The sequence below is a fragment of the Scyliorhinus torazame genome, chromosome 4 (assembly GCF_047496885.1).
Source record: "Scyliorhinus torazame isolate Kashiwa2021f chromosome 4, sScyTor2.1, whole genome shotgun sequence".
Classification (NCBI taxonomy): domain Eukaryota; kingdom Metazoa; phylum Chordata; class Chondrichthyes; order Carcharhiniformes; family Scyliorhinidae; genus Scyliorhinus; species Scyliorhinus torazame.
The window spans coordinates 111,347,659-111,362,258 of NC_092710.1; the positions used below are offsets into that span (position 1 = coordinate 111,347,659).

General features: G+C 49.9%; 1 protein-coding gene across 2 annotated transcripts in view; it reads left to right on the forward strand.

The window, feature by feature from the left end:
* LOC140410418 (interferon-induced, double-stranded RNA-activated protein kinase-like) overlaps positions 1 to 14,190 on the forward strand; it is a 179,348-nt gene extending 165,158 nt beyond the window's left edge. For both annotated transcript variants that reach the window (XM_072498487.1, XM_072498488.1), the window contains 3 exons: positions 2,159 to 2,263; positions 3,651 to 3,713; positions 3,813 to 14,190. In XM_072498487.1, coding sequence (XP_072354588.1) covers positions 2,159 to 2,263; positions 3,651 to 3,713; positions 3,813 to 3,923 — 279 coding nt within the window. In that variant the 3' untranslated portion in view covers positions 3,924 to 14,190. The remainder of the gene's footprint in view (positions 1 to 2,158; positions 2,264 to 3,650; positions 3,714 to 3,812) is intronic.
* Positions 14,191 to 14,600: the final 410 nt, after the last annotated feature.

Genomic DNA, 14,600 nt, shown 5'->3' on the forward strand with positions numbered 1-14,600 from the left:
CGCCGTGAATCCCGCCCCCGCCCCCACCGAAGTCTCCGCTCCCGGAGATTGGGCGGGGGCGGGAATCGGGCCACGCCAGTTGGCGGGACCCCCCGCTGGATTCTCCGGCCCGGATGGGCCGAAGTCCCGCCCAGGAATTGCCTGTCCCGCCGGCGTAAATCAAACCTGGTATTTACCGGCGGGACCAGGCGGCGTGGGCGGGCTCCGGGGTCCTGGGAGGGGGGGGGTGCTGGGCGATCTGACCCCGGGGGGGTCCCCCCACGGTGGCCTGGCCCGCGATCGGGGCCCACCGATCCACGGGCGGGCCTGTGCCGTGGGGGCACTCTTTCCCTTCCGCCTCCGCTACGGCCTCCACCATGGCGGAGGCGGAAGAGACTCTCCCCACTGCGCATGCGCGGGAAACTGACAGCGGCCGCTGACGCTCCCGCGCATGCGCCGGGAAACTGACAGCGGTCGCTGACGCTCCCGCGCATGCGCCGCATTTCCGCGCCAGCTGGCGGGGCAACAAACGCCATTTCCGCCAGCTGGCGGGGCAGAAATCCCTCCCGCGTCGGCCTAGCCCCTCAATGTTGGACCGGTGCGATGCCCGTCTGATTGGCGCCGTCTTTGGCGCCAGTCGGCGGACATCGCGCCGTTGGGGGAGAATTTCGCCCATGTTCACTAATGTCCTTTAGGGAAATCTGCCCTCTTTACCTGGTTTGGCCCACATGTGACTCTAGATCCACAGCCATGTGGCTGACTCCTAAATGGTGTTGGTGGTGGAGGGAGTGAATGTTTGTGGAAGGGGTGCCAGTCAAGCAGGGCTGCTTTGAGCTGCTTTTCAGAGCTGTTCTCATTCAGCATTAACAACACTGTGCTCAGCTCTTGCCTCCAAATGTTAAAGAGGGCAAAAAGTGACTGGAGTAAAAAGATGGATTTGCAGGGATGGTAGCAGGACTGAAAGATTATGGGTGCGATCTAACGGAAAGGTTTCTAACTCAGGTTTGGCTGGGAGTTTCTCCCCGGTTCTGTCGGCGAGTTCTGCGCCGCTATCTAACCACACCTAGTTACTTTTTGGGGCTCTGGGGAGTTTCTCGCTGGGCACCCTGGCAGTGTTCCTGCTGGCTTTGCAGTGCCACCTGGACATCTTCACAGTGCCAGGGTGGCAGTGTCAAGGTGCCCGCATTGTAGCAGGAGGGACAGGGGACTACCCTGCCCTGTCCTTGACCACCCAAGCGCCTCCAATGGACCAGGGGACGTCACCCCGGGTGCCATTCCGCCTGGTCCAGTGCTCAACGGCCCCTGGCTAGGGACTCCCTGGGTAGGCCGCTAGATCCCAGGTCAGCACACCTAAGCGGGTTTAAACCTACTTAGGCGTGCAAAGCTTGGTCCTATCCTTTGTGGGCAGGATCCTGATTGCGACCCCTCATGACGTGTGGGTAGCTCTCGCGAGGTGTACTGGCTGTTGGGAAGCCCGCGGGAGACATCTACCGGCTGCATTGCGCTCCTGTTCGGGTGCAATGTGGCTGGTAGATCGCGTCCTACATCTATTAGGAAACATTGAACTGGTTGGGCTCTTTCCTTTAGAACTGAGGAATATCTTCCCTCAGAGAGTCGTTAATCTTTGGTATTCTCTTCCACATGGAGCAGTGGAGGCTGGGTCACCGTATATAATTAAGGCTGAGTGAGACTGATTCTTGGCAGTCGGGGATTATGGAGGACAGGCAGGAAAGTGGAGTTAAGGCCACAGTGAAATCAGCATGAAAGGTGGAGGGGCTGAATGGCTTTCAAATTATGAATATGTTGGTCAGGCTGGATGTTTACACTTGTGGGAAAATCTGAATCCAGGGGCCCTTGATACAAGGTAATAACCAATAAATCCAGGAAATAGGGAGGCGTTTCAGAGAGGTAGAACTGGCTACCATAGGAAGTGATTGAATTAATAGCTATGATGCTATCCGATAGAAACTAAACGCGTATCTGAGTTTAATACAACCTTTAATGTGCCAGAGTGCTTCACAGGAGTATGACACAATGTCACATTAGGACCAAAGCTCAGTTCATATGCAGTTTTTTTATGAGTGACTTCAGTGCGACTGAGTGGTAGAGAAATTTAGGGAAGAAATTTGAGAGCTATCAGAGGGCAATTTTCATCCTTCTCCTCTTTCTCTCTCTGCAGCTTAAACTGGAGAAATACAACCACAAAGTTGATATCTTTGCACTGGGACTGATTTTCTTTGAGCTTCTGTGGATACAAATTGGGACCGTAATGGAAAAAACCGAGGTACATCAGTCACTTTTCCATGTTGGGGTGGAGGGTGGTAGCTAATAATCAACATTGCTTCTGTCAATGCGCCTAACAGTGCAGGAGAGACCTGGGGCTCGGAAATTTTCATTGACCAAGGAATGAATAGCTGGGTCAATAGTGGGGTCTTTCTGAAGAGAGGGAGTACTGAATGATGGTGGTGTCCAGGCCAGAGTGCTAACATGATGCCCTCCCACCTCCCCATCCCCACTCCACAAGTACTGATGACAGATGTACATAACTGGTGGCGTGTGTTCAAGAGAGGTACATGGCCTCCTGTATGACACCATCATAGGCGAATATACCTTCAATAGGTATTAGGCAAATTATACCCAAAACCAAGTGTGCAATTCTACAATCCCCCACTGCAGGGGTTGCAGACTGGGTGTGGAAGGGCCTGTAGAATTTCCTGGGTGGCCTTCCCACTTCCCACCTACCCCTGACCTATCTGAAATTTTCCAGGGCCTGACAAGGCATAGGGCAGACCATCCACCCTCAATCTCCCCAATTGAGGTTCTGAGTGGTGGGGGGAGGGAGGTGGTGGCTACCTCCCTCATGGATTTCTCTTCAAAGCCTCACCTAGCAAGGTCTGCCCACCAAGGTCTGACCCCCCCCCCCCCCCCCCCCCCCCCCCCACACCCTCCATTGGTGCTTCCTATCCACCCTGACGTTTCCAATGTCATCCCACGCCAGCTGGGGGCCTACCCTCCAACCACAGCCACAAGACCCTGCCCCTAGCTGGTCCAGGGGCTTCTGGTACTCAGACCGAGACTGCATGTTACCCCACCAGTGGATCTGGCCAGATGCTCCTGGTAGCCCTGCTGGGGCTGTGGGCTGCTGGTCAATCAGTTCTTTGAGGGGCGGAAGTCTCTCATCCAACCAACTAACTCTCCCTGGAGCAGTAAATGGCAGTGGGGCAGCTGATTTCGGTGGGTTTAGGTAGGGTGCTTTTTCCAAGGGCCGGTGCAGACTCGATGGGCCAAATGGCCTCCTTCTGCACTGTAAATTCTATGATACTGCCCCAAGATTCAAATCCTTGGATTGGAATCACTTGTCGCTGAGAAATGGCTTAACCGCTCGTCTCTAGCAACTGTACCCCGCTCTAACTTTGTCTAGCTCATCTCCTAGTTCCATTCCTTGGCCTCTTGCAGAGTAACAGCATCAGCACTCCGGCTTAGGGATGAGGGGATGGACTGGCCTCTGATGAGTGCCCCTACAGTTCCTACAATAAAGACTCATTTATTAATAGTCCCTTAGGTGAGGTGTTTGGGGGAAGAGGACACGAGAGCATTTACAGGCTGAGGGAGGTAAAATAGAGGAATAATTATCAATTGTAAATATTGATATTGATTTTTGTTTTATTTAGAAGTGGCGAGAAATTCGAACTGGCAATTTTCCTCAGGGCTTTGATAATAACTATAACTTCCAGGTAACAATGCAATTTTTCAATACAATTTTCGAGCATAATTTCTGTTGCTTCACCTGTCGTCATTAAGCATTAAAACTCTTTGATGTCTCTCACCCTCAGAGTTTCTTAATCCGGAAAATGCTTTCTGAAGCTGCGAGTGAGAGACCAGAAGCCAAGGAAATAAAGTGGAAACTTGAATCTAATGAAATACAGGAATCAAAAACGATTTAGAAAATCAGAACCGAGGTGACACCTCCCAGATAACTAGCTAGAAGAAGTCAATCACTTGACACCAGGGGCGTCATTTTCCGCCGGCGGGAGTCTTCGTTTTGCCGGCGCCCGGGGGTTTCCCGACGGCGTGGGGCTGCCCCACAATGGGAAACCCCATTGACCGGCCGGTGTTACGGAGACTCCCGCCGGCCGGTCGACGCAGAAATGTGGCGAGGCGGGTAGGAGAATTTTGCCCCTGTTTTTTTAAAATCAATCATGTAATCTGCAAAATTCACTTTTAATATTGTCATAACCTATGTATTGTTACTTTGTCTGCTAATCCTCTCACTGTAAAGCAATCTAGTTTTGAGCTAATGTAGTGAATATCAGGTCAGTAAGATTATAGTCTCACATCTATGTGCACAGGCCTTAAGCTTTTGTAGGGATTCTCCCGATCAATAACTAAAGGACCTTTCAGACCCTCCAGACACGGCCAAGGCCCCCCAGCTGGCAGTGAAGTACTTTTTGATACATAGTCACTGTTCTAGAAAATATGGGTGCCAGTTTGCACACAGCAAGATCCCATAAACAGCAATGTGACAATGACCAAATCATCCTTTTATAATGCTGTTGAATGAGGGTTAAATATTGGCCAGGACACTAGAGAGGACTATCCAAACTTCCCATAAATATTGGCCAGGGCACCAGAGAAAACTCTCCATAAATATTGACCAGGGCACCAGGGAGAACTCTCCATTTAAATTTGGGTCCGCCCAGATTATTTTGTGTTTGTTGATTGGGGATAAATATAAGTCAGTGCCATTTTGTCACTGTCAACTTTGAATATATTTTCTTAAACTTTCTGGGGCTGTAAAGCTGAGTGAAGGAATAAGCACAGTTAGTCATTGGCTGGTGTGTATTTGCAAGGTGCACACAGCACCTCTAGAGTTAGTTTCTACTGTGCCAGACTCACTCCTCTCAGTCTAAAGTTCCTAGGCTATCACTCCAGTACAGTACTGCGTCTCTGGTTAGGCCAGCATTTATTGCCCATCCCTAGTTGTCCTTCAGAAGGTGGTGGTGAGTTGTATTCTTGAACCGCTGCAGTCCTTGAGGTGTAGGTACACCCACTGTGCTTAGGAAGGGAGTTCCAGGATTTTGCCTCAGTGACACTGAAGGATATATTCCAAGTCAGGATGGTGAGTGACTTGGAGGGGAACCTCCAAGTGGTGGGGTTCCCAGGTATCTGCTGCTCTTGTCCTTCTAGATGTCGTGGATTTGGAAGGTGCTGTCTAAGGAACCTTTGTGAGTTACGACAGTGCATCTTGTAGATGGTGCACACGGCTGCCACTGTTTGACGGTGGTGGAGGGTTTGAATGTTGTGGAAGGGGGAGTAATCAAGCGGGTTGCTTTGTCCCGGATGGTGTCGAGCTTCTTGAGTGCTGTTGGAGCCGCACTCATCCAGGCAAGTGGAGAGTATTCCATTACACTCTTGACTTGTGCCTTGAAAATGGAAAGTCTTTCGGGGGGTCAGGAGGTGAGTTACTCACCGTAAGATTCCTAGCCTTTAACCTGCCCTGGTAGCCAAAGTATTAATGTGGCTAGTCCAGTTCAGTTTCTGACAATGGTAACCCCAGAATGGTAATTGCACTGCACTGTCTGAGGCGCCCAGGCTCTGTCGGCCCTCTCAGATGGGTACAAAAAAAAGCAGGAGAGTTCTCCCCATTGTCCTGGCCAAAATGTACCCCTCAGCCAATATTACTATAATAGATGGCCTGTTTATTATCACATTGTGCTTTATGGGATCTTGCTGTGTACAAATTGGCTGCCAAGGTTCTGACAGTTTATTTCAAAAATGCTTGATTGCCTGTAAAAAGCTTTGACATGTGCCGAGGATGTGAAAGGCATGATATAAATGTGCATCTAACTCCATAACCTCCTCCAGCATTACAGCCCTTTCAGATCTCTGCACTCCTCGAATTCTGACCTCTTGTGCTTCCCTGATTTTAATGACTCTGACATTGGTGGCTGTGTCTAGCCCCTCAGCTCTGGAATTTCCTCTTCTTCCCACCACTCTGCACCTTTCTCCTCTTAAGATGCTTCTTTGGCCCATCTCCTCAAACAGATTTTTAGTCACCTGTCCTTACTGATGTGGTTCATTGCCCTATTTGGTCCGATAGGATGACTGCAAAGCAACCCAGGGGAGTTTACTGTGTTAAAGGCACGAGCTAAATGCTCGTTTGCCAATAATGAATGAGATGGGAGACAGATGTAGGATATGATAAATGCAGATAAAAAAGAAGTGATTGAAAGACTGGCAATGCTCAAATTAGAAAAGTTACCTGGTCCAGATGAGATGCATCCTCGGAGGCTGAGGGAAGAAAAGATGGAAATTGTGGAGGATCTGATCACAATCTTCCAATCGTCTTTAGATATGGGACAGGAGCATTGCAAACATTGCACTCATTTTCAAAAAAGGACGGGTTAATCCTGGCAGTTTTAGGCCAAACAGCCTAACAGCGTTGGTGAGGGAAACTTTTGAGAGACACTATTCAGGGACAAAATGAATTGGTGCTTGGGGAAATTATAGGTTAAAAAATGAAACTCAGGGCGGCACGATGGCGCAGGAGCTAGCACTGCTGCCTCACGGCGCTGAGGACCCAGGTTTGATCTCGGCTCTGGGTCACTGTCCCTGGGAGGTGTCCCTATTACAGGGGTCCCCGGGGGTTCTCTGTTTTGCAGATGTTCCTGGGGGGTGTGTGGAGTTTGCACATTCTCTCCGTGTTTGCGTGGGTTTCGCCCCCACAACCCTAAGATGTGCAGGGTAGGTGGATTGGCCACGCTAAATTGCCCCTTAATAGGAAAAAAATGATTGGGTGCTCTTGCATTTGTTAATACCAGGGTGGATTCTCCATTTGGGTAACAATGGGCGGGATTTACCTGCTGTGTTTTTCGGTGGGGGAGGCCGCCCACCAACAGGATTTACCAACCCCGCCATTGTCAACGGGATTTCCTGGTGACTGCGCCCCCTCATCGCCAGGACACCCACGCGCCGGTGTGGGACCAGAGTATCCTGCCGGTGTGAACAGCGGGTAGATCGCGCCCTACGTTTTCCCGTTGGAGAAGAATTGTACCCATTTTATGATTCCCTTGGGAGCGCAAAGCGAGAAGCAATTCCGTATCCCTCGCCATGCGGAGGAATACGAGGGATTCCCAAGTGAATCCCGCTATTAGGCCACCATTTGGAGCAGACGGCCTGATAGTGAAGTCCCTTGACCGGCCATACCGCCACCACTGCCCCCCCCCCCCCCCCGCCCCCCCCCCCCCCACCACACACACACACACACACACACACGTCAAATTAGCTCTGAACATCCCCTCCCCACCATACTGCAAAGCTGCCCCCACCCTCCCTGGATTGCCGAGATGCCCCCCTTCCCTCAAGTATGGGGGTGACACGACTGGCCCCATCCAGGGACCCCTTTAATAGGGAGACCCCCACAGGGGTCTCTGTAATAGGGATCACACGCTTGAGTGCACTTACTGATTGGAATGCACTTCGTGATTAGAATGCATTTATCTCTCTTTGATGTGGTCCATGTTTGTAAACAATGGGGTTTCAGCACTTAGAGTCACTTATCAATGAAGGGAGATGAATGAATCAAGGCTGAAGATGGTTTGTGGAAGCTGTCAATCAAAGCCCACTACCAGAAAGTAATGAATGACTTGCAGCTACTGGACCTGAGGGGTTTAAAACACAGGTCACAGCTGTTCACCTTTCAGGAATGGACACATGGACCTCCAGGTAAGTGTTCCAACAGAAGGTTTTTTTTCCACTGACTCTATCTAGACTGCTCGCTGGCTTCCAGACGGGGATCTCTTTTCCAGAGGGAGGGGGGGGGTCTGTGGTAATGAGGGTTCCCTTTAGTCAGGGGGTCCCTGTGTGGGGTCCTTTTAGTCAGAGTGTCCCTGTGGAGGTCCCTTTATTCAGGCGGTCTCTGTGTGGGGGGTTCCTTTAGATGGTCCCTGGGGGGAGTTTTAGTAGTTAAGGATGCCTGGGCTGGGTCTCCCTGTTAAAAGGGTCCCTGGGAGGTGTCCCAATTACACGGGTCCCCGAGGGTTCTCTGTATTGCAGATGTTCCTGGGGGGTGTCTCCCTATTACAGAGGCCCAGGGGGAGGTTTCCCTAATGCAGGGGTCCCTAAGGGGTGTCTCCCTATTATATGGGTCCCTGAGGGTCTCCCTGTTACAGGGGTCCCGGTGAGGGGGTGTCTCCCTGTTAATGAGGTCCCTGTGAGGGGGGACAGGTAGTGCACTGTGGGTGGGGAGGTTGGCCGTCAGATGGTGTTGCCCCCTTGGCCCACCGCGAGGTCTACGACGACATGCTCACGAACACTGAGAGCATCTTGTGATCCACGCTCACGTGATTCCTGGCTCTGGGGTCCAGAGGATAGGGCACTGGATCCGCTAAATGGATGCAAATGGGTCATTAAGACTCGTTTTCATTCATTTACACCGCCTGGAGCACGATTGTGTACCTCGATACTGGCACGAGTGGGGGCGGGGTCAGAGCATCGCATTCGGATTGGCGCATGCCTACGCCTGGCACCAATTTTGCGATTCTCCGCCGCACCGTGGCCCCCCACACTGCTGTCAGCCGACAGACAATTCACCCCATCATGTTCAACTAACTTTTTATTACATTTAGAGTACCCAATTCATTTTTTCCAATTAAGGGGCAATTTAGAGAGGGCAATCCACCTAGCCTGCACATCTTTGGGTTGTGGGGACGAAACCCACGCAGACACGGGGAGAATGTGCAAACTCCACACGGACAGTGACCCAGAGCCAGGATCGAACCTGGGAACTCGGCGCCATGAGGCAGCAGTGCTAATCACTGCACCACCGTGCTGTGTTCAACTAACTTGATCTAGTTCTTCAATGAAATAATGGTCCCTGTGGTTGATGAAGGATGTTATTCAAGAGACGAGAGAGAGACTGAAGTGGACAAACAAATGGCAGATTTAATGCAGAGAGAAGGGATTTTTGAAGAAAGAATGAAGTTAAGCAGTATGAACTAAATAAAGTGGGTGCAGGAACTTAGAAACAAGGGGGTTCATATACAGAAAGTTAATAAAGCTGTTACAAAAAATTACTGCATTCCTTGGTTTTATAAATAGAGGCATAAAGCACGAATAGTGGGAAGTCAACCTAAATCTTCGACCAGGTTCTGGTCTGACATGACCAAATCTGGGCACGACACTTTACAAAGAATGGATGAAATAATACTTTAGGGGAGGGGGTGTCGTGGACACTGACCCATGCTGCAGCCGTAAAGCTCTGCAGGGCTGGTTAACGAGGGCCGAGTGAAACTTTTGCCCCAATCCTTGGCCGACAGCTCCAACAAACCGGCAGCACTAAGACGGCGTTTGTAGCCACTGCTGGGACTGTAAGGCCTTGGACCTCCTGAGCAGGTAAGTCTGGGCTCTTGGTCTGAGAGGGTTTGGGAAGTTCACGGAGTCAGTGCAGGGGGATGGGTGGGTATAAGGGAGGAGGCGATTAGGAAGGTGGGGTGGGGGGGGTTCTGACTAAGGTTGGGATGGCCCAGAGGGCAGCCTCCAAAGAGCGACCAACACCTCCTTCCTGCCCTTTCAACATTTCAGTTTAAAATTGGGCTTCCCACTCTTTCCCTTCTGTCCTGGCCAGAGGTTTTATGAACTGAACAGCATACTATCAGGGTTCACAAGCTTAATAAAAACCCTAATTGACACTTAATTGTTCATTTAAATATTGTGGGTGGGTGAGCTGCTGACTTTGGTGCCTGCCCACCCTGCCGTATTATCATTGAATCCCTACAGTGCAGAAGGACACCATTCAGCCCATCGGGTCTGCACCGACCCCTCGAAAGAGCCCCCTACCTAAGCCCAAACTCCGCTTTAGCCCTTTACCCCAACCAACCTTTGGATACTGTTATAACCTGCCTGCTGACCATTGGCTGGGGACTAATGACTATCCCACAATCCTGTGGGAGTATGAGCTTCCCCAATGAGGGGGGCGGAGAAACCATTAGTAAACTCCAAGTATAAATAAAGCTGGCCAGTTTAGGAACCAGCTGGAAGGAGTGTACAGCAAGGGAAGTTGCTGCTGTTATATATAAAACTGGCGACGAAGATGGGATCCTCTTGTGGGGGACGTGTGTGATTGTCCCGGAAAAAGGCCAGGAGCTGATACTAAGAGACTTGCACAATGGGCATCCAGGTGTGACCAAAACGAAAATGCTGGCCCGGAGTTATGTCTGGTGGCCAGGCCTCAACACCGACATTGAGAAGGCCCAAAACTGCTCCATTTGCCAGGAGCATCAGAAGCTTCCGCTGGCCGCTCCCCTACATCACTGGGAATGGCCAGGGCGGCCTTGGGCACGCTTGCATGCAGATTTCGCAGGCCCTTTTCAAGGATCCATGTTCCTTCTATTAATCGACGCCCAGTCTAAATGGCTCGAGGTGCATAAGATGCAGGGGACAACGTCCTGCGCAACAATTGAAAAGATGCGTTTGTCCTTTAACACGCATGACCTCCCCGAGGTGCTGGTCACGGATAACGGCACTCCATTCACGAGTGAGGAGTTTGCGAGGTTCATGAAGATGAACGGCATCCGCCATATCCGCACTGCCCCTTACCACCCGGCGCAGTGCAGACATTCAAAAGAGGACTAAAGAAGCAGTCTTCCGGATCAATGGACACGAGGCTGGCTCGCTTTTTGTTTACGTATAGGACCATCCCCCATGCGGTGACTGGGGTAGCTCCCGCAGAACTCCTAATGGGCCGGAGACTTCGCACCCGCCTTAGTATGGTTTTCCTGGACATTGGCGCAAAAGTATGCCGCACACAAGAACGGCAGGGCCAGGGATTTTCTCGGCATCGGCCGATTCGGCAGTTTGCGCCCGGTGAGCCAGTGTTCGTTCGGAATTTTGCTGGTGGTGCCCAGTGGGTTCCTGGCGTAATCTTTCGCCAAACGGGCCCTATATCTTACCAGGTGCAAGCCCAGGGTCGTCTCCAGCACAAACATGTAGACCATGTTCGGTCCAGAGGACTAACCCCTCCAAAGATTCCCCGCCCCCGGAGCTCATTTCTACAGCCGCAGAGACCAGAGGCAAGGGAAGGTAGTCCTCACAATCTTCCACTGGTGCCTCACTCAAAGCCTGCGCAGGTCGTTACAGAACTGAATGGAGATAGAGACGCTGACATGACGGAGGCAGCAGACTCTGACTCCAAGATGGAGACACAGGACGCATCAGAGGGGGAATCCTCGGGTCCACGGGCCGTGGATGTACAACCGTTACGCCGTTCATCACGGAAGCGCCGGTCTCCGTCTCGTTACACGCCGCCTGATGCAGCGCTGCGTGCAAATGGTGTCCGGCCTGCGGCAAAACGAGTCCGACGCCCTCCTACGCCAGGGTCTTCGGTGGATTCCTTGGACTTTGGGGGGGAGGGATGTTATAACCTGCCTGCTTACCATTGGCTGGGGACTAATGACAATCCCACAATCCTGTGGGAGTATGAGCTTCCACAATGAGGGGGGCGGAGAAACCATTAGTAAACTCCAAGTATAAATAAAGCTGGCCAGTTTAGGAACCAGCTGGAACGAGTGTGCAGCAAGGGAAGTTGCTGCTGCTGTTATATATATATATGTTATTGTAAATAAATGTTATTACTTTGTATCCTTAAAACCCGTGCTGGATTCTTCGTGGCCCTTACAAAAGTCACTAAGGGCAATTTAGCATTGTCATTCCCCCTAACCTGCACTTCTTTAGACTGTGGGAGCAAACCCACTCAGTAACGGGGAGAAAGTGCAAACTCCACACAGTCACCCGAGATCGGAATCGAACCCGGAACCCTGGCGCTGTGAAGCATCAGTGCTAACCACTCTGCTGCCCCATGGGGTTGAGCTCGGTAGGTGGGCAGAAAGGTGGTGGGATGGGCACCCACCCCAGTTTACATGACCCCCCCCCCCGCGGGAGATATGCTTCCCAGGGGCACATAATATTCAGTCAATGTCAGGGACTGAGGGATGATGCAGAGATTTTACTAGAATGGTCCTTGGGATGAGGTACTCAGTTGAAATTGAAGAAAGACTTGCCTTTATATAGAGCATTTTACAACCTCAAGACATCCCAAACATCTGTGGACGTTTGGGCGGCACGGTGGCACAGTGATCAGCACAGTTGCTTCACAGCTCCAGGGTCCCAGGTTCGATTCCGGCTTGGGTCACTGTCTGTGCGGAGTCTACACATCCTCCCCGTGTCTGCGCGGGTTTCCTCCGGGTGCTCCGGTTTCCTCCCACAGTCCAAAGACGTGCAGGTTAGGTGGATTGGCCATGATAAATTGCCCTCAGTGTCCAAAAAGGTTGAGTGGGGTTATTGGGTTACGGGGATAGGGTGGAGGTGTGGGCTTAGATACGGTGCTCTTTCCAACGGCCGGTGAAGACTCGATGGGCCGAATGGCCTCCTTCTGTACTGTAAATTCTATGTTCTTGGGATGTGGGTGTCGCTGGCTGGGGCAGCATTTGTTGCCCATCCCTAATTGCCCCTGAACTGAGTGGTTTGCTCGGCCATTCCAGCGGGAGGGAAGTAAAGAGGCAACCACATCACTATGTGTGTCTCGAGTCACATGTAAGCCAGACCTGGTAAGGATGACAGATTTCCTTCCCTAAAGGACATTAGTTAACCAGATGGGTTTTTACGACAATCGACAATGGTTTCATGGTCATCTTTAGACTTTTAATTCCAGATTTTTATTGAATTCAGGTTTCACCAGCAGCAGTGGCGGGCTTCAAACTCGGGACCCCAGAGCATTGCCCTGGCTTTCTGGATTACTAGTCCAGTTAATGAAAATTGGGCAGTGAATTCGAAAAGTGATAGGGGTCCCCTCGTCCTCACATTCCACCCATTAGCCTCCACATTCAAAGGATCATCCTCCAACATTTCCACCAACTCCAGCATGATTCCACCACGACACACATTTTCCCCTCACCTCCCCTGTCAGTGTTCCATGGGGATTGCTCCCTCTGTGATACGCTGGTCCACTCCTCCATCACACCCAACTCCCGATCCCCTTCCCTCGGCGCCTTCCCTTTGCAATGACAGAAGGTGCAATACCTGTTCCTTTACCTCCTCCCTCCTCACCATTCAGGGCCCCAAACACTCTTTCAGGTTGAACAGTATTTCACTTGTACCTCCTTCAATTTGGTCTAGAATAGAACTGAGAATGAATTACAAGATAGTCTGCCAAACAAATGCACATTACACTGTTCCTTCCAACTAAAGGTTTTCCTTTAGTAGGGAAGGAAGAAGTCAATAATTGTGCAAATGAAAGGACAGATTTGAGTAAGAGCAACTCAGTGATTAATAAGAATTTAGATCTATCAAGAGGGGGATGTGATGGATATCACGTTCACTGCAGAATTCGGATTAAAAATAAGGCAGTAATACAAACAGCATTTTAATTCAAGATGGAATAAAACCACTCCAGCTAAAGGTCAGATAGAGGTTACCACCTGATGGGAGAGACTCCAAGCTGGTTTCAAGGACTCATTAGTATCGAACAATTAAAGCCTTTTCTTTGATAGACCATAAATCCTTTGAGACGAACTCCCCTCCCGAGAAATATTTAAAAATACAAGGTCAGGGAACGCTCCAGATAAATAGATACACAAATCCTTCCCTAACTATACCCCTTGACACTTAGGATAACATCCCCACAAAAGTGTCTGTTTTGATATCTGGAAAGAATATCACCCAGACGAAAGGCAGGCACCAACCAGTGCCTCCCTTGCTAATATATGTTAGAACCCTGGACAATTACACAAACACTACAAACTATTAAAAGATCTATCAGTGATAGTACATCCAATTAGCCTTTTGGCTATAGGTAATTCACCAACAATAAATGCCAAGGTAACAAATGCCTTCCTGAACCGATAAGCAAGTTTAATGTATAGAAGGAGGAGGCATTTTAGCAGAAGCTAGAGTTCTCTCTCTCTGACCCCTCTTCTTAGGACGAGAGTCAGTTGGTTCTCAAGAAGCTTGTCTCGTCACACAAAACCTATTGTAAGTATGGTTTTTAACTTCTTAGAAATGTACTAAGAAACTGATAGAGATTCTTTAAGGATTTTTCCATGTTTAGATATGTTAGTAGATAACTAGAAGGACTGTTTAGTCCACTTATACTTTAACTCTGCAATTCAGTATGTATCTATTGGTAGTGTTTTCACAATAAAAATACTTTAATTAAAATCGTACTGTGTGAAAATTAATCTTGAGGTTGAATTCCTAGACACTCATTTAGGATAGGACCCACGACCTCAAGAGGTATCGATTTAGTTATGAGTGACGAATCTGAGCTCTCCCTGTAGAAAGTAACTGAAATCCTGTTTAACTGTCTGAGACCCGGGAAAGCATTCTCCCTTCGTGAGATCTATTCTGAGTCTTGGCAGGAAAACAGGTTTCCCTCTTTTAATAGGTTAACCTAGGGCATAGGTTCGTAATAGAGTATTATCAGGTCCAGGATAACCTAAATCCACAACAGTTGGCACCCATAATGTGAGGCAATATTAATATCCTCATAAAAATATTAAATATTAAAAAGTAATATTTAAAAATAAAGCAGAGAATAAAACGGTGTGAACCCTAAAATAGAAAGCTTT